The sequence below is a fragment of the Harmonia axyridis genome, chromosome 1 (genome assembly GCF_914767665.1).
Source record: "Harmonia axyridis chromosome 1, icHarAxyr1.1, whole genome shotgun sequence".
NCBI classification, from domain to species: Eukaryota; Metazoa; Arthropoda; class Insecta; order Coleoptera; family Coccinellidae; genus Harmonia; species Harmonia axyridis.
In genome coordinates this window covers 66,772,448-66,798,766 of record NC_059501.1, presented here as the reverse complement: position 1 = coordinate 66,798,766, position 26,319 = coordinate 66,772,448, and the positions used below count along the sequence as shown (strand labels likewise).

The following is a 26,319-nucleotide window of genomic DNA, read 5'->3' as shown; positions in this document are numbered from 1 at the left end:
TGGCCTGTATTATGGTTAGAAAATTTGACAAATAATCGGTTTCAAAAAAGTTCAACCTATTTCAGACTCCCAGATAACTCCTTTCAATCAAATGAAAAATTCTATTTTTATTTCAGCAATTTCCTGAAGCTGATATTGAGGATGTGATATTTAACGTCTTTGATTTTGACAGATATAACCCAGAAATGGTTCAAACACTTGGAGAGATTCTGTTCAAGCATGGTATCGCCAAAAAAAACATTTTCAGTCAGGAATACTTGGCCAAAAAAAGGGCACAAAAGGAACTGCAAGTAACAGTTAATAGACATAGTGGGTAAGTTTGCTCGTTAAATTGAAAAAAAAAAATGAGGATAGTGTACACTAACTTTCTCACTAGATTCTTGAGTGCTGTTTCATTTTGATTCTGTGCGAAAATCGCTTTAAAGATTCTTTCAATTTTCGTTAACAGTTAAGAATAAACTCACTTATTTTTTTTTCACAAAAAAAAAGATAGTTTTATATCACTTTGAATATTGAAAGGTTTTTTAATCATACTTCAATTATTTCAATGATGTTGCGTTTTACTGGACCTATTTTTATGAAATTTAGTATATTTATGAATAGGATCGTGAATAGTTGCATAGGTATAGCTCTCACGGATATGAAGTGCATATTGCGCATGTGCTCATCTCACGTCCTACTGGTCCAATTGATACGGGTTAGGAATATATCGATCCAATGAGCGAAGAAGAAAAAATGTTCATTTCAATATCAAGTCTTGTTGATGGATAGATCACTTCCATAGTCTTTTACGTTTTAAGGTTTTTATGAACTTTTTTCGTCCACTACTTTCTCAGAACATTTAATGACTTCAGACATAATAAAGGCAAATATTTAACACAGAAAATTATAGGTTAGATACTAGCGAGCCTAAACATGGAAAAGAAGATCCTGAAAATGATCCCCATGTAGGTGGTAATACTTGGGCAGGAGGTACTGGTGGAAGAGACACAGCTGGTCTTGGTGGTAAGGGGGGACCTTATAGGCTCGATAAAGGTCATAAAGTCCATCAGGTTAGCTATTTCATTCACTGAAAGCAACACATTATTCGTTCATTTAAACACTAATATTTCTTTAGTTATCAGATGAAGAAAAAAACGCAGTACCTGAACACGTTCAGAGAGCTGCCAGGGAGATGGGCAAAAAGGCATTTGAACAACGCTTGAAAGAAATAGGAATGAGTGGTTATGACGCATCACTTTATTCTCAATTTTCAAACTCGGTGTCTAGAGAAGTGCAATCTTTGAGGGTTATTCTAGGAAATCTTCAATCTAAGAACAAGGAAAGAATGTGGACCAGGCACCAGACATCTGGGGAACTCGATGACGTTAAACTCATTGATGGTAATGCAGTTTTCACTTGGGAAACATAAAATGATGAAATATTAGAAATGTCCAATATTTATAAGGTGTTCGATCAATTTATAGGTATTCTTGGAGAAAAAACTATATTCCGAAGGAGAGTAGAAGAAGAACCAGAACTCGGCACACCTCAAATAAGACCTAAGTTATTTAGAGTACTGGCAGATGTCTCTGGAAGTATGTACAGGTGAGGGAATGTTGTATGGTGTCTTCTGGATATATAACTATCGAAAATAGTCATTTATTGTGAATGTTTTCATTTTATAGTTCCTAACATTCCTTATTTTATCTTGAATAGTTTTCCCGTAATGGTATGTTTCTCTATTTTTAACCTCAACCTTCGTGCAAAATTGGTAAAATTTCAAAAAAACCTTTTTTAGGTTCAATGGTCATGACGGCAGGTTGGACAGAGAATTAGAAGCTGTAGCTTTGGTCATGGAGGCCTTTGAAGGTTTCGAAGATAAGATACAGTATGATATTCTTGGTCATTCTGGGGATTCTCCAAGTATAACATTTGTTAGTAGAGATAAGCCACCAAAAAATAACAAAGAGAGGCTTGATGTTATAAGAGTAAGTGAATTAGTATATGTTATTGATTTTTCATATATTATTATGATTTATTTTTATTTTAGACTATGCATGCCCATTCTCAGTATTGTTGGTCTGGAGATCATACTCTTCCAGCTACTGAATCAGCAGTAAGTTCATTAGCAGAAGATGACTGTGATGAAGCAATCCTAGTTGTTTTGTCAGATGCAAACTTGCAACGATACGGCATTCCAGCATCCAAGTTAGCGAGTACCTTGACATCTTCACCCAAAGTGAGTGCATATGCGATTTTCATTGGAAGCCTCGGAAATCAAGCAGAAATGTAAGTTAACGAATTGTAATGTTCCATTAACTCCTTATTACACTACGTCTTTTTCAAGCCTATTTCTAAACCTGAAGTATATAGAACTGGCTCTAAAGGTGTCCACTCAGCAGGCTCCTTTTTCGAGCGTTCGGAACCGGCTTCCAGTAAGGAAGTCAGGAGTGTTGAAATGTCGGACTATAAAAAGATTGAAAGCCGGTTCCGAATCCTCCAAAAAGAAACCTGGTGATTGGGTGCCATTATGCTGGAAGCATTCACATGGCACTCCAATATAGCTAGAAAATTGGAGGCTTTCTAGCCCTGGTTCAGTCGATTTTCACTTGACGTTTCGCTCAAAACTGTGGTCTTCGGACTTATTCTGTTTTATCCTCTAAAGTGATGTGATTTCAAGGATCACAGCAATAAAATACATATAGATACATATTATAACGACCTAATAAGATTGAAAGATGTGGTTCTCCTACTGTGGGATAGTTAAATGCTGAGTAATATCATAAAAACTATTGAGGATATTTACCGAAATAATCAAATACAACCAAAGGTGGTCAATAAACTATGTGAGTTATAGCCGTAGAAAAAGGTCAAGATTCCTAGATAGGAACTAGCGTGGAAAGAAACACAATAGCTTACATTGTTTACATATTGTCCACGAGTTTATTTTAGGACTACAACAAGGAGTATTCGAAACCGAACGGTTACCGATTCAAGCTGCACTTGCCGATCATGTTCTCATTGACGGACCCAGCATCTAAAAAAAATTTATTCTTGAGAAGTGTCCTCCAGGTTGAGAATATTAAGATTTAATTAAGGAGGTTCCATTTCACTGCGACCTAATGGTCTATTGTGCCCCCATCAGAGCTATTCTCTCCATAACGTGATTTACAGTTCGCCTTTAAGTTCCAGAGTTCTAATGAACTCCAATATGTGGGATGGCTTCAAGGAGGCTAATTCCTCACCAAGTTTCGTGTCCAAAGCAGGTTTTTCGTTGGCTAGCGATAGCTAGGCATTCCGTCACCAGGTGATCCGGAGTTTCTTCCTTCTCCCCACAGAATCTGCACTCGCCATTTTCTGTTAGACCCATTCTCATGAGGTGTTTTCTAAGGCGACAATGCCCTGTGAGGAATCCAGTGAGGAGGTTTAGCATATTTTTACTAAGATACAGATACTTCTTGGATTTCGTAGAGTCAAAGTTTCAAAGAAACTTTTTGGAGTGATCCAAAGCAGGAAGATTTCGCCAGAGAATTTCTCTTTCGGTTTCTTCCTTCTCCTGAAACTCTTTCTTGTAGTTACATTTGTCTACGCCACAGAAAAGTTCCGGGCCGATGAAAGGAGTTTGTGCTCCTTTTCTGGCAAGTGTATTGGCCTCCTCATCCCCTCTTATTCCCGAGTGGCCGGGACCCCGAGACTAAAAAGACCTTGTTATTCTTACCAATTTCATTAAGTTTTCTTCGGCACTCCAATATCATCTTAGCATCGATGGTATGTGAGTTGAGTGCTTTAATTGCAGCCTGACTATCGGAATGTATCGCTATGTCATATTTCCGATAGTTTCTTGCTAGGTTAATTTCTACATATCCTTCTATTGCAAGTATCTCTTCTGAAAGAGAGTTAGACAGCGGCCTAGCGATATTGAGAATTTGGTACCAGTTCCGAATACTCCAGTGCCAGTCCCCGTCGTGGTTTTGCAACCATCTGTGTACCATTTTTGATGTGGAGCACAAAAGACCATAAGGTCGCAGCGAAACGTGACCTCCTTCATCAAATCTAATATCGTAATGAGGGTTTTTTATGCTAATTTTCTTTATCATACCGTCACTGGGAAGGTTCGCTGATGGTATGTAATAAGGCAAGGAGGTCCAGGCTCTCTTATTCCTAATTCCCTCATTGCCGGTACCTTCCCTAGATATCCTCATAGGCCACTTCATGCAGACAGAATGGGCATTCATCGAGCGCTCTTGAAGGTAGAACTTAGTGACCAGAACACATGACCGTTGAAGCAACATTCCCTTGTTGTGAAAATGTTGTTTGATCCATCTAAAGATGGATCTCCACGTGGTTGAATACTTTGATATAGTTGTTACTTTATTCGTTGCGATGAGTACAGATCTATTGAAAACACCAGATAAATCTTGAGATAAACGCAATCTGTTAGTATTGTTAGGTCCAGAAGTGAGATGATCCCATTCATATTTACGAAACCATAGATACCATAGACGTATTGGACATAGCAGTATTGAAAAATGTATCGATAAATTAAGAAATCGAAGCCAAAACTATCAAGTGATCTCAAAATAAGATATCGAAACATACAAACTACCCACGGACCAAAAACGAATTATTTGGTTGAACTAAAACTAAAAAAAAAATTCACATCAGAAGCTTGAAGATAGAAAAAGAAGTACAGATATATGAAGTTCGAACACAATGCACTAAAATCAAATGAATACCAAAGAAGAGTCCACTACCTTTGTACGTGAGATTCCTGTTAGAGAAAAAGAAAAAAGCGAGAAATAGTATAGACGAAAAGTAAATCCCAAATACAAAACTATACCAAATATATTAAAACCAAAGTTCGCTAAATATTTCATGAATATTGATTTAAAAAAGACAAATCACTCCGGAAAATGACGACAGCATCAACTGGAAGAAAAACGAGAATTTAAATACGAATCTCAACGAATGGAAACCAAAAAGTAGTCACAAACGAAGAAAAGGCATAAAGGGAGATAAATTCATCGAAACGTGGCGGTCGACGGAACTAACCGAAAAAAACGTACCTTCAATCACCGTGTATATCGGAGATATCCATCGTATATTAACAATCTACGACCTGGAAACCGCTGCAGATGCTTACCAAAGTAGTAAGCGAAAAGTTAAGTGAAAAACCGGATCACGGATAAAAAGCCAAAATTTTCCAATCTTATCGAAGAGAACAAACATCTAAGAGAAATAATTCGAAAATCCGTTATACCAATTTCCTCTTAAATACATTTAGTAGTAGCTCTTGTGAAACTTCGACGAAAGGACTTCTTCCTCGTCGAAATGGAACACAAATTGAAATTTCATTTCTTGTGTTATATGTAATAAACCAGAGCGTAAAACTTTATGAATATTTTTATCGAAAACATTGATAAAGTTCTAATAATTGTATAGAGAATATTTTATAGCTACAATATGTATGAATAGGCGTGCATAGAGGCTACAACTAATGCCTTTTTTTATTCATTTCCTTTTTTTATTGGTTCGGTCATTTTAATGACGAAAACTGATATGAATATCTCAAAAGTTTGCAAAAAGCACAAAAAAAGAACCACAAAAATAATTTCAAATTTCTCATAGTTTTTGCAACTCAAAAAAGGCATAGTGTGTAATGGTGTCAACCATCTGTGAAATTGAGTACAAAGAAATAAAAATGAAAATAGGCCTGAAAAGGTATACGTTGTGTAATACGGGAATTTACGTATTTTGTCCATTTTCTACTATATCTGTATTGTATTTATGTTTTTAGGCTCACTGAAAAATTACCAGTAGGAAGATCTTTCATATGTACGGATGTCAGCGAACTACCTCATATTTTAAAACAAATATTTTCTTCTTCTTTGATACAATCTAAGTATTAAAACTCTATCTAGTCTTAAATTAATATTGTTATCATAAATATGGTTGTTGAATCGTTTTTGGTCATTGAATAAAATATTTTTTCATGATACTTCCTTATTAGAAACTTCCAGCCCTCTTAAACTATTGTTTTACGATTTCAACAAGAATGAGATTTTATGACAAGAAATGTGGCACTATGCTTCTTCGTCTTTTGCTCCTAAAAACTGAGCATTCCTCACTATTTATTTTTGTCTTGTAATAGTACACCTTTTCCAATTGTAATTCAGAAATCGTAGTAATTCAGATTATCAAATTAAATTTCAAAATACGGAAATTGTAATTGAAATTGTAATTGAAAATTCAGAAAAAGAATTTCATCTTCAGAAGCGATTAACCATTCTGAAATACATTTTTTTTCTTCTGAATCATACTTTCCTATTCTGAAATAAATTTTTCTATTTACGATGCAAACTGAATGCTCATTCCAGATTTCATTAAAATTAGATGAGAATTGTAGAAGTTATGGCTGTTACAAGGAAGTGCGAACACACAGACCGACAGACATGAAATCAAAGTTGTTCAAGATTTTCTGCAATGCATTTTACGAGTAGAAATTCTGCAATCGGAAACCAAACCCATCCCAACGCTTCCATTACCTTCGCTAGACTCTGAAACAAAATAATAATTTATTCAATGCTTTTCTCTTCAATTTCAATCAATGAACTGAGAAAATGGAATCATTCATTCATAATATTTGTAACTAAATAATTATTTTCGAACTTTTACAAATTTATTGCAGATTATTGATTAGATAATTTAATAAAATAAAACGAAGTAATTTCCACTATGTTATTTAATTGTTAGCAACAATTGTTTCGCCACACTGTGGCTTCATCAGGCTACATTTCTGAACTCAGTTCAGAAATGTAGCCTGATGAAGCCACAGTGTGGCGAAACAATTGTTGCTAACAATTAAATAACATAGTGGAAATTACTTCGTTTTATTTTATTTATAATGAATTTCCGCCAAGTAAGGACCGAATCCATTAAATAGATAATTTAATGGTTAGCTTATGGTTGGTACTTCTGATGAGGCTGACTTTGAGCAGGACATTTGATATTATGGCTTCATAAAGGTTGATTTAACTCAGGCTAGTTCTACCAATAGATTGATGAAGATTAATTCAACTCAGAATGGTAGTTGTTTATACATTTAGCTTTTTATGTTTATGTTTTTCTACCCCGACCCTCCTAGGTCTCTGTGAGAATTCTCAGAAGCTTAGATCTTCTTCTAGTTAGGAGAACTGGTTGTTACTGTGTCCCATCGCCACTTCAGGCACATCACTGTTGGTTTTTTACCCAACAGCGAATGGTAGGACGTACCAAAAAATTAATTTTCCTACAACTGCTATATATACAGGGTGTTTCCAAATTAGACGTGAACCTTGAAGGAGATGTAAGTATCACTGATTTGCTGTCGATTGAGCCATACTTATTTATAACCGAAAATCAACAGCTTCCAAGATATTTGAGTTCATGTATTTTTTGGAATATTTCTCCCCTTACATCATTTTTGGTTAATTTTTTCTATGTTGATTTAAATTTTGGATTATTTTCATCATAAAAGGATATGATATGTATGAGAAAAGCAAAACTATGTATTGTGTGTTAGATGTTGAATAGGAATTAGTTGATTTGAGAGTTGGTATATGAAGAAAAGAATAGTAAATTTCTAATATAAATTTGCCTGCAACTTTCGAATTCTACAATTTATGTATAACAAAATTATTTAAAAACTGCCAAATTCCTTCTTTATTTCCTAAAAAGGTTTTCGTTAGAATACAGGCACTAGTTTCTTTTCAGCAGATTTTGATTTGAAAGGGGAAAGAAGAAAAGAAAGGAAAGTAATGATTTTTTTTTAAAACTCAAAATATCAGGAGAAAATATTTTCATAAATTATATTCGAAAAGACCTCCACCATTCCATATACAAGCACGTGCCCTCTTTTTTATTTTTTCAGTTGTTATGTATTGCTGATGTGAGAAATATTCCTCACGGCACTTTTCTCACACCTTGCTTGATAGACTAATGATTAATGAAATTGGGCTTTTGAAAAATCGTTTCTCTACAACTGCTATGGAAAGTAGCGTATTCTTTATTGCTTACTCAATTTCAAAACTATGTATTGCTCATACTGTGAAAAACATTAGGAATAATATTTCTCACAGTATGAAAAATACATAGTGCCGTATGGAAATACGGCACTTTGCTCACACCTCGTTTGATAGACCAATGAAATTGGGCTTTTGAGAAGTCGTTTCTATTTTGGCGAGTCTTTCTCGAGTCAAATTACGAAGTGCGCTCTCTCTCAAGGGTTTGGTTTTCGTCCCGAGATGGCTGGTGGACTCATCAATTGGGCTATCCAGCGATATCTGCCCAAGACACACCAACGTGGAGAGGTGACTCTGTTGCAACGCTATGACTCCTATAAATCTGCCGGGGTCAAAGTATGTGTGGCACGAAAACCCAGAATGCCATCTGTGAGCAGACAGAGTTACTACACTATGGAAACGCAATGAATGAACAGATACTGTCAACCTTTAGAACATTAATATCTATCTATATTCTAAGCTGTCAACGAAGGCCATTTTGAAGTGAATTGGGTACATTAATTGAATTATTTAAATTTATGCAGATGGAAAACTGAAAAGTATGGTGTGCAACATGTTGAGAAAGTCCTTTGCTCACTTGTTTGTTTGCGGCACGAGCCTGAAAGGTGAGTGAGAAAAGTTAGACTTTCCCTACTTGTTGCATAATAAACTATTATATTGAAGTTGCCAGTCGAAGCAATACATTATGCTGGTCTATATATGTGAATAATAAACGAAAATCCATTAGAGACATATAATATTCTTTTCAATTTCCATTGACCAACTTTATCTGAATTGTCTGTGTTTTGGGGAGGGGGTTTGTGCTGATGCCCTAAAGCTCCTTTTCCTAGCTGCACTACTGAATTAATACTCAGAATGTCGATAATTTATATGGCCTGAAGTAGTTGAGTAGTTTTCTCTTCCACACACTGTGTACTAACTCATAATGGCAGTTTTTTAAAGGGCCTGAAAGTAGATTTAACGCAATACACCTGATAGGAAAGTGTGTAGTACTCTTTGCTTGCCCAAGATATGGCGTCGTGAACTGCGCATCTCTACAATGACTTTATATACTACAGTGATGACAACTTCGGCCATCCGCCATTAAAGGTCGGCGGAAATAATATATTCAAACGAGGGGTGTTTCAAGATTCAGATTATCGACTGCGCATGCGCCAAGGTTGGTCGACCGCTCGTTTCTTTTGATAACATGTTCACATTTTGGGGGGGTTTGAACCCCCTAAACCAGTCACAATCCCTAACAAGATAAACAAGAATGCTTCAAAGAATGTGAAACAGCCCGGCACTCGAATGTAAATAGTGAAAATCAGAGATCTCTGGTGAAAGTTTGACCTTTAATGGCAGACAGGGCTCCAACCAATAAAAAACGCTGACGAGCCGTGTCGTCACTGAAGTATATAAAATCACTGTACGCATCTCTATAGTGACTTAATTGAACAGAGCGGCGACAATTCGTTCAAATTGAGCCTAAAAATGGCGGATGGGGACATAGAATATACAAAATACTGAACTGAACTGGCACACGTCAAAATCAAAATTATTGGACCTCTTTGTATTTTACTGTATATAGAACAAATTTATTTAACTGAAGAATTTTACAGTGACTAAATAAAATGGGCTTAACATTTTGAATAAATCCCAAAAATCAGGTAAATGGAGAATGTAAACAAAAAGCCGCCATATTTAGGCTCTGCCAATCAAAAACGAGATCACGCTTGTCGCCACTGTGGTTCATCAAGTCACTGTACGCATCTCTCGCAAAATCGGCACCGCTACGACAAAGTCACCATGATCCGCTATGATTATGGAAGGCACGGGCGTAGCCAGGTTTCAGTTTCGGGGGGGGGGGGGGGGGTTGGGGTTTAAGACAAAGGCGTATACAGAAAGGATAATGGGAGATATAAGAATTTTTTTCATAGAAATAAATGAGTGTTCGTATTGTGCCTGCATGTACATGATATAGCAAAAATATCAAACTCGTTCTCTGTATATGCCACTGGTTCAAGAAAATAATGCTTATAAAAGGGCTTGACATAAACATAATAATATTTATTATAAAATATATATTTAACCATATAAAAAAACAAAGAAGAACAAGTACATTTGATTTTATTATATATTATAGAAAAAGTCTTCTATTTTTCTTTTTAAATATATCAACTTCATGAGAGCCAACCCATTCAGTCTATTTTCACTAGTTTTATTTCTCAAGTATGTTTTGAGAAAAAAAGCAAATTAAATTTAGTTTATTTATTTACATCGATTCCTATGAATATATTCAGAAAATAAATACCGTCGTTGTATTTATACAACAGGGTACTCAAATTCAAATTTATGTGTAGAAAGTTTATATACAAAAAACCGGCGAAAAATGAAAATTTTTACCTTTTTTGCATTTTTTGCAATGTTTTACCATGAAATTACCAGATTCGAATTCTGTACCCCAGAAACAAAGAAAATTACGAAATTTTGGTGCTGAACGTCAGATTCGGATTCAGCACCTAAAAAAAATACATACGATCGAAGAAATCAAAACTACAGCATAATTTCCCTTGAGGGGCACATGTGAGCACAAATTGAATGGATTAGACTACTTTCTTTGGGGCTATGTAAAGTCATTGGTCTATGCGGATAAGCCACAAACCCTTGACCATTTGGAAGATAACATTCGCCGTGTTATTGCCGATATACGGCCACAAATGTTGGAAAAAGTCATCGAAAATTGGACGTCCGATTGGACTACATCTGAGCCAGCCGTGGCGGTCATATGCCAGAAATCATATTTAAAATGTAATGCCACAAGATTATCTTGCGTATAAATAAAATTCATGTCAATCGAATAATCCATCGTTGTTTTATTGCACTTTAAGGTTCTATAGCTCTAAAAAAAACATCCTTTATCTACTTACGAATATATATTCCTGTTAACTTCATGTTTCGTTTTAATAAATTTTGACATCTTAAACATTTCGGGGGGGGGTTTGAACCCCCAAAACCCCCCCCCTGGCTACGCCCGTGATGGAAGGTATATTTAACAGAGATCATGAGTGTCAAACTGTCGATTCCGTCAGAGATTTCGGGATGAAAGAATCGCAATCCCTTTTTGTAAACAAAAAAAAATCTGCTATTAATTAGGCGTCGTAGAAAAAAAATTGACGCATTATTATTGTTAAAAAAACTATATTTTGGCTCATAATCAATTGATTATGATTGATATGAGCTCCAACACGAAATGCCAAATTTTATAAAAAAAATCTATGAAGGAGTTTTTTCAACCTATGATAAAATTTCCATAACAATTTACATGAAATAGAACTGAACCAGTCAATGTGATGAAGTTATAAAAAAATTAAATGACTTTCTACAATTTAAAAAAAAGTCCATACCGTTCCAACATATCCAAGTACGGTTCTGCGCGTTGTCGTTCAATGTTTACACCGTCAAGTCTTTTCATCTAAATATCATTACAAGTTTATCGAATATCAATCATATTTTTCAAAAATTTTCTAGGAAAATCATTCAAAGTTATAGTCATGAAATGCAAATAGACAGCATTTTTCTCATAAAAATCTCATTAAGACATTATCGGGCTACCAACCTCCAAAACAATTTCTATCATCTTAAAACATGAAATAAACCACTGAAACCTCTTGGTTCAAAGTTAATTGATCTTCTTATGTAGGAAAACCTGAAAATAATCTTCACAAAGTTGTAAATAACAGTAAGAAACGCTCTATTTGAATTATTTATTTTGTAGTTTTAATACCATTATGTTGGTATGACGCCGACGCCAAACAAAATGGTATCACGTATGTCTGACAGACAAGTGAAGTTAGACATCTTTTATTATGCTTAAAATTTATCATGATTTGCTGAATGGAATCAATGAAATGAAAGGAATTGTAGATTTTGAAGGTTTAGTTAATTAATTCTTGAAGTTTAACGAGTAACAAATTAAACTGAAGTTTGGTAAGTTACTTTTCCATTGAAAAGAATGCATGTCGATTATGAAGTTCCAAAACGCAGTGCAGTTCATGTCAAAACATCGGTCATAACAAAAATTGCAGAATTCTAAATAACTCAGATGGATTAATGTAAATTATATTTCAGTGAATAAAGTGAGTGGTCTGTAAAGGACATTTGATGAAATGGAGGTTTATTACAAACCCAGTGACATAGTCTGGGTTAAACTGGGACCATTTTGGTGGCCAGGTGAAGTTATAGACAAAACAAGTGTACCAGGCGATCTTTTCGAATCTCTAAAAAGAGAGCCAATAGCAATAGTAAAATTTTTCGACGATGATGGATATTAGTAAGTTATCATTTAACTTTCATTTCCTGGAATAAAATATGTGCATTCTGTCGATAGGATGCTAGAAATATACATTTAACATTCACAACGATTAGAAGCTTCTGAATTGATCAGAATAAAAATGTACAATTCTTAAATTAGTCATATTTTATGATTTAGTTGATGTAGTCACAATTTCTCTTTTATCTGTCAATTGAGTATTTTTGAAGTTTATTTTACATATCGTTAAAGAAGATAAATTTTTTATTACTAGAACTTTACAGAACCTTCTTTTCTCATTACATCTTGTATATCCGTATTAGCTTATTTCACAAGTATTGTTGGAGTGTTATATGTAACTGTTTTTTTTTTTTTTTTTTTCAGTGAAATCGTCAAAACCCCAGAAGGAATTTTTCCTTACAATTGTGACAGAAAATATGATTTTATCAAGAAAGGAATGGGTTAGTTTGAATATTTTATAATTTTCTAATGAATAATCATACTCAAAATGTAGTTAAACCATGAAAATCTTCCCATCACTTCTCAAAATAAAACTTTTTTTTAGACGCTTTTAGAGCTAAAAATCCTAAGCTCACTTCATTCCCAAAGGATGTTAGCGCTGCGGAAGTGAAGACTGGTGGTAATGCAAACATACTGAGTGATCCTGTTTTTACCACAGAACGTAAAAGGAATTATGCTGCAGAAATTTTTGGATCTCCTGTTGTTAAAAAACCTAGAGAAAATATGAAGGGTCGTTCAACTAGTAAGTATCATTTTTGGAATAATTTTCTTTATTAAACAAGAAAGCATAATATAATAATAAGTATATGCTTGGAAGGTTACATTTTTCTGCTTTCAATGTAGGTATGTTATTATATATCGGCATTCGACATCAAATCATTGAAAATCTCTATTTGCCTATTCCAAGGTCATTCATTTATTATTGATTTTCAAATTTAAAAAAATAAATGCTGCACATTTTTGCAATGGAATAACAAACTTCATAATTTTTTCCCATGTAAAAGCAAAATTTTTGGATAACTCATTTTATCAATGAACTTTATATCAACACAGAAATATTCAGTACTTATATCCTGAGTGCTTGGCAGGCATGAAGGGTATGTACAAGAACTATTTAAAAAAAAAAGAATTACTCTATTTTGATTGTTGAACTATGTGTACTAACTTCAATTTGAATACCATGAATTCATTTAAATTCATGGTCAAGAGTGCTGTGGAGAATTTCGAGTTGATTTTCTATGATTACAAGTAGCGCTCAGCTTGTATCATATAGTTCCCAAATTCGAAGTAACTATGTAAACAAATTTTAGTAATATGGTACAAGTAAGAAGTCTAAAAACCTGGGGTTATGGACTGATTAGATTTTGTTTTGCCAATTTGGAGAATATTAGTTAAGCTTCTGATTGGCTACGATTGTGTTTTAATTATTGTATCCTGTCAAAATCAAAGGAAAAAAGATCAAAATTAAAAGTATGACATTGCAGCGCCGCTACGAAATAAAACTAACAGCGTATTCGACTGGCTGCACCAATGCGAATTACATCGAATTTTTTCAGTGCTAAATGACATAATTAGTTCGAATTAATTCGCACTGGTGCAGTCAGTCGAATACGCTATAATATTTTCAATTTGGTCGAATGTCATTCCATTCAAAAATTGACGAATGCATACACCATGTTTTTAGACATCTAATGGCCAGTTGCACCATTTGCCTAAACAATGATTAAAATTTAAACATTGATTACTTTCTGATGTTTCTTAGGAAATCAGAAAGTAATCAATGATTAAATTTTTAATCAACGATTAGGCAAATGGTGCAACTGGCCCTTAGGTACAAGCTAAGCGCTACTTGTAATCACAGAAAATCCATTCTAATTTCTCCACAGCACTCTTGACCAAGAATTTAAATGAACGCTCGTTGAATAAAATCTTTCTGACAATCATCCCAAATTTTTTTCGATGGTTTCAAAATTCACAAAAATATTCAGCTTAAGCACACGTGTAAATACCCAGATATTTTTATGCTGCATTGCTATTCAAACATATTGATTTTTTGTTAAGTGATTTGTATCATATGCGTTAATATGATTGGTTTGAATTTTTCGAGGGGAATAGTCTGAAATATCTCTTTAATGTTTGACACAAAATTGTGCATGAACATTAGTTTCACAATTTGGTAAGTGATTTCCTTTGATCGAATCGATATTTTTTCTGTTATTTAGATAACAAAATTTCAACTCAATTCAAGAGCTATTGAATGGATTTTGGTCATTAGCGTATTTAACCAATATATTCAGACTCAGAAGTTTTCCAAATTTCTAACAGGTTTTTTCATTTATTAAACAATTACATACTGCACAATTGTTGGTTCTATCTAGTTTAAAAATTTCAAATGGAAGTGATTATTGCTATACACATTACTGATTATGAATTATTGTTTCAGAATCAGAGCCTCTCATAACGCACAGAAGGTTTCTTGGGTATGATGACTACCAAGCCCGTGTCCTCAACCCAAAATCCGAGGAAGCTAATTCAGAAGAAGAAAATGCACCAGCTGTAGTACCTAAAGAAAATATCCTCAAAAAATTCACCTGTCCCATCTGTCAGTTCAGCAGTGACAGATTGGGCATACTGATGAAGCATACTAGTTGTCATGTCAAAGACGTGAGCTTCCAGTCTAGGCAGCCTATAAAGAAACCTCAGAAACGAAAGAGAAGGAAAGCATTGAGTGATGAAGAACTTTCTGGTGATGAGAAAAGGACCAAGACCAAGAGAAAATATACAAAGAAAAAAGTTGATGAATCCATTCTTGCAGATGATGAGAGGAGTGAAAATGATGCATCAATGGTTACTAACGACTCTCCAAAGCGTAAAAACACAAAGAAAAATGAACAGTCAATAGTAGCAGAGGAGGAGAAGAAGGATATTTGTAATGATATAATAGCTGATTGGGATGATGAAAGTAACCATGAAGAAGCGTCAGAAGAAACATTGAATGAGACCCTGGAGAAATCTGAAGATCCAGTGAATGACTCTTCATTAGCTGATTCTTCATATGCAGATTCTTCCTTTGTCCTACACCTTACAGGCGAAGATCTTGATTCAACAAAAATATCAAGTGAAATAACTGAAGAACAAGAAGAAAATAAATCTACTGAAGAAAAGACAGAGAAAAATGCTAATAAATCTTGCTTTGATTTTGATGATGATGAAGAAGATGCAAAAATACCAGATGCTACTTCTGGAAGAAAAATACCTAGAGTTATACCGATATCAGACCGTAGAAAAACTTTTGAGTTTGATGATGACCTTATTAACGTAGAAGAAGAGAAAAAGAAAAAGCAAATTCTTGAAGAATCAGAAGAATTGGCAAAGTTAGCTGAATCTTCAATAGAAATGGATAAAGAAACTGAAAACTTTGAAAAGACCTATCAATCTCTGATGGACTCAACTGAAAATATTGATCTTCCAGATGTTCCAAATTTACTCAAAACGGAACAAAATTTTCACTCTGCTAAAGCAGTCAAGTACCCCGATAAAGCCGAAAGAGAATCTTCAGATTTGATTGAGGCTGAAGTTGTTGAAGAGAAATTAGAAGAATCAGAGAAAACAGAAGTTGTTGAAGGAAAATTGGAAGAGTCAGAAAAAACGGAAGTTGTTGAAGAAACAACTGTTGCAAAACCTGATACTGAGGCAGTTATCACTTTGACGGTAGATAAAAATCTGGAACAACAGCCTGAATTAGTTCAAAGTAGTACATTAGATGAAGAGTTGTTAGATATGGAATCTGAACTAACATTGTCCAAAAGCAAAACGAAGAAAAGAAGCAAAAACACAAAAAGAGGTCGGAAACCTACCAGACCGAGGCTGGAAGTAACGGAATCTAATATTGATGCTTTATTATTAAAACAAGCAGAGGAATCTGAGAATTTCAAAGATGAAACAGATTCAGAACCTTCAAGTATTCAAGTGCCATTAAATACCCCTTCTCTTACTGGAGAACAGACAGCAGTTGGTCTTGATGTTTCAACAGAATCTATAGAAATGCAAGATGTCAATTCTAAACAAAAAGTCCAAGAAGAATCAACTGATATCAATACAGTCAATATTGATATTAGTCTTGATGAAAATGTTAATACAGAAGAGATTCTGATTGAGAAAGAGCAGGATAAAAAACAGGATATTGAGATTCTTGTGAAAAATACAACTGTAGCAATAGAAACAGTGTTGGAAAAATCTGCAGATATTTCTGATGAAAAAACCACAGTTACAGAAGTATCTGAATATCTCAGTACAAACGATTCTCTTGAAACGAACGAAAACCAAGCAAATATAGATATCGAAGTTGCCAAAAAAAAATTAAATCCTGTTGAAGACGACAGGATTACGGATGATGAACATCAACCAGTAACAAAAAGAAAAAAGACTACACATAATTATTCCAAATCATTCGATGGTAATGATAACCCAACACAAAGTAATAGGAGAGGGCGTAGCAGAGATTCCAAAATTGAAGTTAGTTCCTTAGCAGAAAGTAATAGTCAAAACGAACAAAAAAAATCTGGATCATGTAGAAAATCATCTAGATGGGAAAGAAAATCATTGAATAAGGACAAAAGAACATCAGAGGATGAAACTTCGCTAGAGTCTCTAATCCCAAGTCCAGAGGAAATAAATACTGTGATTCTTGGCACATCCCATTCCAAAAAACATATCACCACCCCTATTGATGAACATAAATCTCTGCCTGGCACTAATGAGCAGAGTATTGAAGATTTGAAACCACCAGCAAGTGAAATAACAGAGGAAAAAAATTCTTCAGCTGATTCTGTACCTAATGAATTACCCCCTATCGAATCATATTTAGAAGTTGAAGCAACTAAAAATACTGTAAATGAGGAATCACAAACAAAACAAGAATCAAATGAATTGAAAACAAATGAAAATAATCAAGCAGATGAAAGTACTTCCAAAAAAATTGAAGAACCTGCAGAAGATCATAAATCCCATCATAAAAGTTCTAGAAAGGAAAAGAAATCGAGCAAAAGCGAAAAAGTTGAATCTTCCCACCGTAGTTCCAGAAGTGGAAGAAGATCAAGCAGACATGAGAAAGAGAAACAAGAGTCATCCCAAAGCCGTAAATCGGTTTCTCATGAAGAAACTGCCGTCAAACATCCCAAAGAAACTTACTCTAAGAAATCTCGTAGTAGTACCTCGAGAGATTTGCATAATCGTAGTAAAGAAAGTCCTCTTAATGATCTAGAAGATAATATTCTTCAAAAAAGTACCGGAGCAGATAAAAAAACTGGCCAAAGTTCTCAAAAACATAAGGCTTCACCCGTAAAAGATCATATTGTGGATGACCAAAAAGAACATATTTCATCTAGTCGTAGTTCTAGGAAACATGGTAGTAGATCTGCTAGGAGCTCTAGAAGCTCATTAAAAGAGCCTGAAATTAAAGAAAGAAAACTGACTATAGGTAAAGAACCTGAAAATAGTAACTTACTGAAAACAGAAGAAATTATAGATAGATCACAATCAAATCACATGAAATTAGCAGGACCTCTAATACAGGATGAAGTTGACCCCATAAAAGATTTATTTTTCCCATCTGACACTGTTGTAAAAACAAGAGAACAAAAACGAGAAGAGTTGAAGAGCATATTCTCATTTGATTACGATGAGAAAGATCTTAAAAAAAGGAGAACTTATGGCCACAAGCGAAAATCCAAACAGGAGAAAACTGCTACTGAAAGTGGAGTACCACAAAAGGATGAAATTGCAACAGCAGAGCAGGTGAATAAAACTGTAGAGTGCCAAATGGCGGATGTTACCTCTTATCTTTCCCCTGATTTATCGAAAACATCTCTTATTGAGAAAAATGAGTCAGTCACTCCTAACATGGAACTTTCTCAAGAGGCTTTGGCAGAAGTTCAAGGAAAAAATGAAGATGTAGTTGATGTAAAGGAAGAAGAAAAATCAGAAACGGCAGAAAAAAGAGAAGTTTCTCATTCATCTGAAGTCCAACATATTGAAACAACAGTTCATCAAGAAGAGTCTGCAAATACTAAAACACAAAATGAAATGGAGGTTCTGCTCAATGCAGATCAAGAAGATAAGTTAGTAGAACGTTCAGAAAATGAGGGAGACGTTACATCCGAGCATGTTAAGGAACATATTACTCATAAAATTTCTCAACCACAACCGGAAAGTGTTGATACCAAACTAAATAAAACTGAAATTGAATTGAATGACACAGAAAAAACTAAAGAAGTTGAAAAAAGTCCAAAGATAATTTCAAAGAAGAATCGAAAACCTAGTAGGTGGGATCAAAAAGAAAAAACAAACAAAAGTGTCAATCAAGAACGAAAAACTCGTTGGGATACAGTGCTAAATGAAGAAGAAAATCTATTCCAAAAATCAGATACGGAAAGTGGAAAAGAAACTGTAGAAAACAATGAAAATCTTGAAATTGATGAAACAAGCCAAAAAGAAATGAATGAAATATTTTCTACAAAAGAATCAATAGATCTTGCCGAGAAGAATGCAGAACAGATTGAGTTGATTTTTGGAACTTCCCCGCTTCCAGGATTCAATGAAAATAGTCTTTTAGTCAAAGAAAACTTGGAAACAGTCAATGAGAAAAAAGATTTTCTGTCAGTATCTGAGAAGATAAACGAAGAAGGTTTTCCAAGCGAAGTCCTTTCTCAAAATTCATCATTTGAAAATTCATCTGATTTGTTAGAATCGGTTGAAAGTCAGGTAGCTAGAATAACACATTACGAAGAACCAAACATGGAGAAAAAAGAGCCAAATGAAGATAAATCCAATGAACATAAAAAAACTGGTTCATCAATATTTGATACTCCTGAAAAAAGTGAAAAATCTACTGATTCATTAGAAGACAGAATAGTTGTTGAAACTAGTTCATTACCTGGAAGTTGCAGCTCCCAATCTGAGGAAATATCGATAAGTAAAGAACCTGCCCTCAAAAGTAAAAAAATGTATTTGCTAACAGAAAAGGCTAAAAAAGAAAAAGTAGAAAAGCCATTTGATTTTCCTAAAGAACAATCAACTTGTCTTCAAGAGCAGCCTGTTCCAAGTAGATCTGTTGAAAAAACTAATGAAGTGGCCACAAAACTGACAAATCCAAAGAAAAGATTTGTGAAGTCTTTTGAAGATTTTGAACTCAATAAGCAGAAAGAAAAATCCTTGGAGACTGTGAAATCAAATGCAACAGAAGTCAAGGTAGAGACGCCCTCGCTTACGATTGGAAAGTCTCCCATCGCTTTTAAATTGAAGAAACAATTTCTTTCGAAAATCAGCAATGTATTTGATGAAGAGGATGACAAAAAAGAAACCAAACTCCTTCCTAAATTGAAATCAACTAAAAGTGATGATAAGTTCTTTCCTAAAAAGAAAGACTTGATTTTTCCGGATAAAATAGAAAGGGATACCACAAAAAGTTGTCAAGCTTCAGATAGCCTGGAAACAAAAATCGAAAAACCTTCTGAGACTGATGATGTAATATCGAAGAATGTTCCAGAGATCTCCCAAGTGGACCAATCGCTTTCATGGAATAAGTCGTCTTTAGAAACTGAAGAATTGTCTTTAGAGCAGTGTGAAGTGCCACAAGACACAAATTCTAAAAGAAACGATAATCCTCCATTGAATGTCCCTGTTGATTCAGAAATGAATTCTGTGCAATGCTCTGGAGATCCAAATCAAAGTGACATAGGCAAATATGATGAATTTAATAAGTTAACATCAGCTACGGTATCTGAGTCTCTAGATAGGCAAGATAATGACATTGATATTTCAAAAACTGAAATCATAACCAAAAATTTTCCTCTGGATGAAAATAAAAAAGAAGAAACAGAATATGTTTCTATAGATGGAAATTTAACAGTTGTATCAGAAAAAGAATTAGCTGAAGGACAAGTAGAAATAACAGCAAATATGCCCAGCAAAAAACCTATGACACTTCTCAGTTTTTCTATGGATTTCTCTGATGAGAGCAGTGATGCAAGCTTCGATGCTTTCAGGAAGGAGAATATACAAAATATTACAGAATCACTTGATACTAAAAATGTAGGAGATGACAATAAAGAAAAAGAAATTACCTTTGGTAAGAAGAAAGAACAGATTGTCGTGAGTGAAAAAAAAAATGTTATCTTTGATAAAAAAGACAAAACAGATAATGTTGAAAATAAAGATAAAAAACTAACAATTAATGATATAGAAAAGGAACAAGGGGATCATATAAAAGAAAACCCGATTCTCAATGAAGTGGAAAAGGAACATAATCCTAATGAAATGGAGAAAGGACATAATCTTGAGGAAACAGAGAAGGGCCAGAATCTTAAAGAAATAGGAAAAGAACAGCAGACCATTAATAAAATAGAGAAGGAACTAGTAGTTTTTGACACAGAAAAAGAACAAACAGTTGATAATAACGAGAAAATTATTGTCAATATAGAACAGCACGTAGGTGAAGAAAAGAATACCACAGTTGAAATTAAGGAGAGATTATTGTATTTAGATCAAAATGTGATTGAAGAATTTGAAATTAAAACTAGTCCTGGTATTACTACTCCACATTCAGACAAGAAGAATGAAGCAAAAATTGAAGGCAGTAGTATCACAGAGTGCAACAATAAATCTAACAAAATAGAAGATGTCAAAAAAACTGACTGTAATAAACTTTCTCTACTGAATGAAGTAAAGACTCCTATGAAATCTTCAGAATCTGGATCCATAAAACACAAGAATAAGGATTCTTCTAAGAAAAAAATTATCACTACTGAAGAGATCCCAGTAGTTAATGAACCACTGGTAATCTACAACACAGCTAAAAGTTCAACTGTTACAGATATGTGTGATTTAGAAGATCACATTCCATCTCAAATAGTATGTACCAAGAAGGCTTTGATAAATGAAGAAGTGATGAAAGTTGCTGGTATCAACAATGAATTCTCCAAAGAGAGTGCCATTCCAAAGACTGAACCTGAAATGTCAAAATTACTCAGCCGATTGACTTCAGACAGGAAAGAAGAAAATAATTCCAAAAGTAGAGAGCTTGATTCAAAAACTTTAAAGTCTGAACAAATTGTTTCAAAGAACTTGTTGAAAAGTGCTATAAAAAGCAAAAGCTTAAACACTAATGTATTACCTCCTTCTAAATCTATGAACAAAGCCATTATCTTATCAGAAAAAATTATACGACCTGCTAGAGAAGTAGTAGGCACTCCAGGTAATATAGCTGTGAAGCGAACATATGAAGATGTGGAGGATATAGAACCTTATGTAATAACCAAAACTCCCAAAATTGAACCAAAAAAAGATGAAATAACTGGATCCCAAAAGCTACCTAGCCCATCAGCATCAAAATTATCAGTTAGTTCTCCTAAACAATTTATTATGAATGCCAATAAGCAGGTGATAGGTATCAAAAAATCTTCTGGAAAAGCTAAAATACTCAATCAGACAATCATTCGACCAGCAGGTGAAACAATTCAAAATAAAGTACTGATGGGAACTGAAGATAATGCAGAATTTGACATCAATTCAATGCCTATTGTCCTATCAGATCAACTACTTACTCCAGAGACATTAGAGAATATTCCTATAGTTTTGGGTGAACAAGCTCAAAAAACTATTCCTGTCAGTGAAAACATGAAAATAATCATAGATAAAAAAGCTCAAAATAGTTCTAAAGCAATCATGAAAACTGTACCAATGTCTTCAGGATCTGCTTCTCAAACAGTTAGAATGCCCATATTGAAAAAGACAGCTCCGAAAATTTTACAAACCTCAAAACCCCAACAAAAGATCATCAGGCAAGTAACTCCAACACTTGGCACAAAATCTGGGAAGTTTGTGGTTGTATCTGACAGTCCCAATAGAACAGTACAAGTAATGAAGAAACAACCAAATCTACTGCGGAAGACTATACCAATTACATGTGTAGCTTCTAGTACACCAAGTAATCCATCCGAGTCCACAGGTCATAAGATAATGATTTTCACAAATCAGCAAGGTAAACAGCAGAGGTTGCTGTTGACTCCAGCTCAACAAAAAATGTTCGGTATGCAGCTACCAGGTAAAACTGTTGTAAAAAGTTCTGCAGTTGGTCAAAAATCCCAAGTTGCCAAAGTTCAAACCAGCACTTTAGCTTCAACATCTAAATTGCTCAGTCAAAACATTCAATCTCCCAAGTTGATTAAGACAACTGCAGCACAAGTGGCATCCCCTCATATGAAAATAGTAGCTCCACGAAAAAATCAAAAAGTTTATGTACCTGGAACACAGATAAACAAACCTCCTCAACAGAAAACAATTGTAATAACTAACCAACATAGTCAAACTGTTAGGAAGATCCAAGGTACAAATGAGGCTCTGTTAGATAAGCAGGTTGCTGAACAGTTAGAAGCCATTAAAGTTAGTAGCATGAAGGCTCAGCAGAAACAACAAGAAGCCAATACAAGAGCTACCCTTGCCAACAAAACACCTACAGTTCCTATAAGAAAACCTAATATAAAAAGGCCAGAATCTAAACAACAGGCAGTAGTTCCCCAAACTAAACCAATTTACCCATCCACATCAACAATTTCTGGTCCGTCTAGAGTTACTGATCAGCGAGTTCCCCCATTAGCTCCAATTAAACAGGCTAAAAAACTAGAAGATTCACTGAAACAAACAACTTCAAATAAACCTGAAAGACCTCTTAACCAGTTAGTAATTCAGGACAATATGGGAAATCAAACAACAATCACTGAAGGGCAAATTTTGGCATTGCCCAGTGAAACTGTTGATGGGCAGCCTCAATCTTATATGTTGGTGACCTTAGATGAAACTGGAAATTTAACACCTTTGAACAATGAAGCCTTAATGTCTTTAGACCCTAGTTTGGCAGGATTGGCTGGTGGAGATCTTAGTAATATGGTACTGCAGATGGATGCAGGAACATCAAAAGATAATGTAAACCAAAGTGCACCTACAACAGTTCAAGAGAAACCTAAGCAACAAGCAAAACCACCAGTAGCTCCTCCTAAACCAGTGCAGCAAGTTGTGGCTCCTATGGAACAAACAACTACCCAAGTTCAAGTGACTTGCAATATCAATGGAGAGTCAGGACAGCAATTAATACTCACAGGAGATCCTGTCGCTACTCAGAAGTTCTTAGATTCTCTAAGTGATGGCAGCACAGATTTATCAAATATATTAGCTGGTGCTGAGGGAAATTCATTCTTGATTCAAGCAGATGGCCAACAGATTTTAATCAACACTGAACCTTCAGAAGCTCCTATGGTGCAGCATAATACAAATATCATTGAACAACAGGAACAAGGCAATCCAATGTTTTCAACTCATCCTGTGAAAAATCAAGATATTCTTGCAGCTGCATTAGCAGACACAGATGTCTTCCAGCAAGAACAAGTTACTAGTCAGGGTAAACTATCCCAGATGAGTCCTGGACAAACTTTGTTTCCAATGAATATGGGTAACGTTCTAGAGACCAGTTTAACGTTAAATTCCCCAATTATGACCCCGCTTGAAGTTCCAAGTACAAATAGCAAAAGAATACCGGATGAAGAAGCTGACATATTGACAACACATGTTCCCAAAAATGTGGATCTGCCAATAACAATAACAGATCCGAATATTTCACAGACTGTATCTCATCAACAGGTTTTAATGGCTGGTGATCTTCAGAGTAATTTAGAATTATCTCTACCAATATCTGAGACAAGCATGTCAGTTACATCAGAAATGAACAGTCCATCTTTTGTATATTCATTACCCAATTTAGATGTTTCTGAACATGCAGAAATTAGTCAGAAAACTTTCAGCAGTAGTATGCCTCTTCTAACAGAAGATGTTGAAGAGTCATCTGAATTCGTTCCTGCACCTCTTAAAACTGTAACATTACAAGAATCTACAATTTTAGGAAGAACAGTAACATCCCGAATAACAAAGACAGATAGTTCGGAAAAAGGGAATGAACAGGGCATAGTGGAATCCATGAGCACCAGAGGAATGGTATCAGGTGGCACATTCATGGAAGAAGGCTTGTGTACCCTAGGCGCTGAAATGTGCAGTTCCTTGAGTGAACCCCCCCCAGAAATGTTTGATATACCAATGGAAAATGACGGTATGAATTTTTTAAACAATAAATCTAAAGAGAAGTCTAATCTGTCAACAGTTGAATCAAGATTGTTAGCAGACGATAGTTCTTTGGAAATTCCTGTGCAATCCCAAATTATTTCTTCTGATTTCAAAGATTCGTTGCAATCAAGTGATTCCTCGAGCTCTGTTTCCCAAGACAAAACACTGTAAATTGGACTGAATTTTTTATTAATGAGCAGTTGTATATAGCATGTAAATGTTTATAATAAAATGGTCTTGGGGTGTAGCTGTAGTGCTGTCACTCTTACCTGCAGCTTGATTGGTGCAAGCTATTAAATTTTTTTTATGTTGAAAAATTCTACTTTTGAAAATATTTTATAAAGTTATATTTCATTTTCTACATGAGAGAAATTCATTCAGTTAAGAGTTATTGCACTACGGAGTAGCTTTCTTTTCCTGAAAGAATGTTATAGTTCTGGATTTTGTAAATAAAATATTGTTATTCATGTACGAATTGTACATAACAATTATCGGATTTCTTCTTAAACTCAATTTATATATGTTATTTTATTTTTTTTTCATATATTTAGTTTGTAGATATAAATATCTATTGCACACTTTCAAGCCTATCTGTTATCATGAATGTATCTCTAGATAGTAGGTCTCGTCATTTGTGTGACATTTATACTGAATCCATTCAGTTCTGGCTATTTTTTCAGTTATTTCAATTATAGCGTATTCGACTGGCTGCACCAGTGCGATATAATTCGAATTTTTGTCGAGCTAAGTGACATAATTAGCTCGAATTAATTCGAACTGGTACAGCTAGTCCAATTCGCTATAAATAAGTATTTAAGCATATAGATGTCTCATCTTCTATAAGATGTTATAAATTTACTTTATGTATTATAGTTTCGTAAAATAAAAGTTAACTATTTCATAATTTATTTATCTTCACCTTGCATACCCAAATATCAAGTCAACCAGTGGAATAATTTATTATTTTGTCTGGATTTATCACTGTTATGAAGAACCAGCGTAGTCGAATTTGGCGCCCAAAACAAATTTCTGGCGTCTCCATTATGGAAGCAGCATCAATAACAACCAAAGAAAATATAACAAATTATTAAAATAATAATTTGAGCAACGAAGTATTTTTCAGTATCTTAAAAATTGCAATAATTAATCTTTCTGCATTTAATTCTAGCAGAATCATATATATTAACATGACAAACAATTATATTAAGTCAAATTATAGATTTACACTAGTACAGGATGTGCATAGTCATAACACCCGAGATAAAGGTACCTTCAGAAGTGAACTCAGGTTTACAAGGAAAGTCCAGGACTCCCAAATTTACAGAGCAATAGAAGCATTTAACCGTATACCACCAGAAATGAAGTATATAAGAACTAAAAAAACTTTAATATTAAGCTTAAGTTGTACCTGAAAGATTTATTTTGTTTAGTTTAACGTTGTTGTTTTGAATATTTTATATTATTTTACGATTATTTTTTGTATATTGTTAATTAGGCCTTGTCACTTGTACTGAGATTCATCGACACATATGCTTGATTGTTTGAAATTAATATTTTGTATTGCTCTTTCTCAAAAGAATATATATATATTAGAGGTCAAGAATAAAGAAATAAATTCCAAATGATAGTGCGATCTATTCGAAGATTTAGCGCTCAAAAAACAGAAAAACCTTCCTTCAAGTAATAAATATAGAATAATTAATTTCCAAAATATGTCCGAAAAGAAAAAAATTACAAATATGGTTATAAGAGAAAAATATATACAAAAACGTTTCATACATTTTTCAGCTTCTTCTT

General features: G+C 34.3%; 2 protein-coding genes across 2 annotated transcripts in view; both read left to right on the top strand.

Moving 5' to 3' along the window:
* The window catches only part of LOC123671605 (von Willebrand factor A domain-containing protein 8), a 50,741-nt gene extending 44,761 nt beyond the window's left edge, over positions 1–5,980 (top strand). Inside the window, exons 10-16 of the mRNA XM_045605571.1 lie at positions 117–313; positions 893–1,052; positions 1,118–1,382; positions 1,467–1,587; positions 1,781–1,970; positions 2,033–2,271; positions 5,780–5,980. Coding sequence (XP_045461527.1) covers positions 117–313; positions 893–1,052; positions 1,118–1,382; positions 1,467–1,587; positions 1,781–1,970; positions 2,033–2,271; positions 5,780–5,891 — 1,284 coding nt within the window. The 3' untranslated portion in view covers positions 5,892–5,980. The remainder of the gene's footprint in view (positions 1–116; positions 314–892; positions 1,053–1,117; positions 1,383–1,466; positions 1,588–1,780; positions 1,971–2,032; positions 2,272–5,779) is intronic.
* Positions 5,981–11,833: 5,853 nt separating this feature from the next.
* LOC123670780 (titin homolog) lies at positions 11,834–25,426 on the top strand. Its single transcript, XM_045604328.1, has 5 exons — positions 11,834–12,011; positions 12,153–12,354; positions 12,718–12,794; positions 12,899–13,096; positions 14,798–25,426. The coding sequence occupies exons 2-5, from the start codon at positions 12,191–12,193 to the stop codon at positions 24,691–24,693; spliced, it is 10,335 nt and encodes a 3,444-aa protein (XP_045460284.1). The 5' UTR covers positions 11,834–12,011; positions 12,153–12,190; the 3' UTR covers positions 24,694–25,426.
* The last annotated feature ends 893 nt before the right edge of the window (positions 25,427–26,319 follow it).

Coding starts and splice junctions, on each gene's coding strand:
- LOC123670780 (XM_045604328.1), top strand. CDS start 12,191: ATGGAGGTTTATTACAAACCCAGTGACATAGTCTGGGTTAAACTGGGA. Junction 12,355..12,717: donor TTCGACGATGATGGATATTA/GTAAGTTATCAT, acceptor TTTTTTTTTCAG/TGAAATCGTCAAAACCCCAG. Junction 12,795..12,898: donor TTTTATCAAGAAAGGAATGG/GTTAGTTTGAAT, acceptor ACTTTTTTTTAG/ACGCTTTTAGAGCTAAAAAT.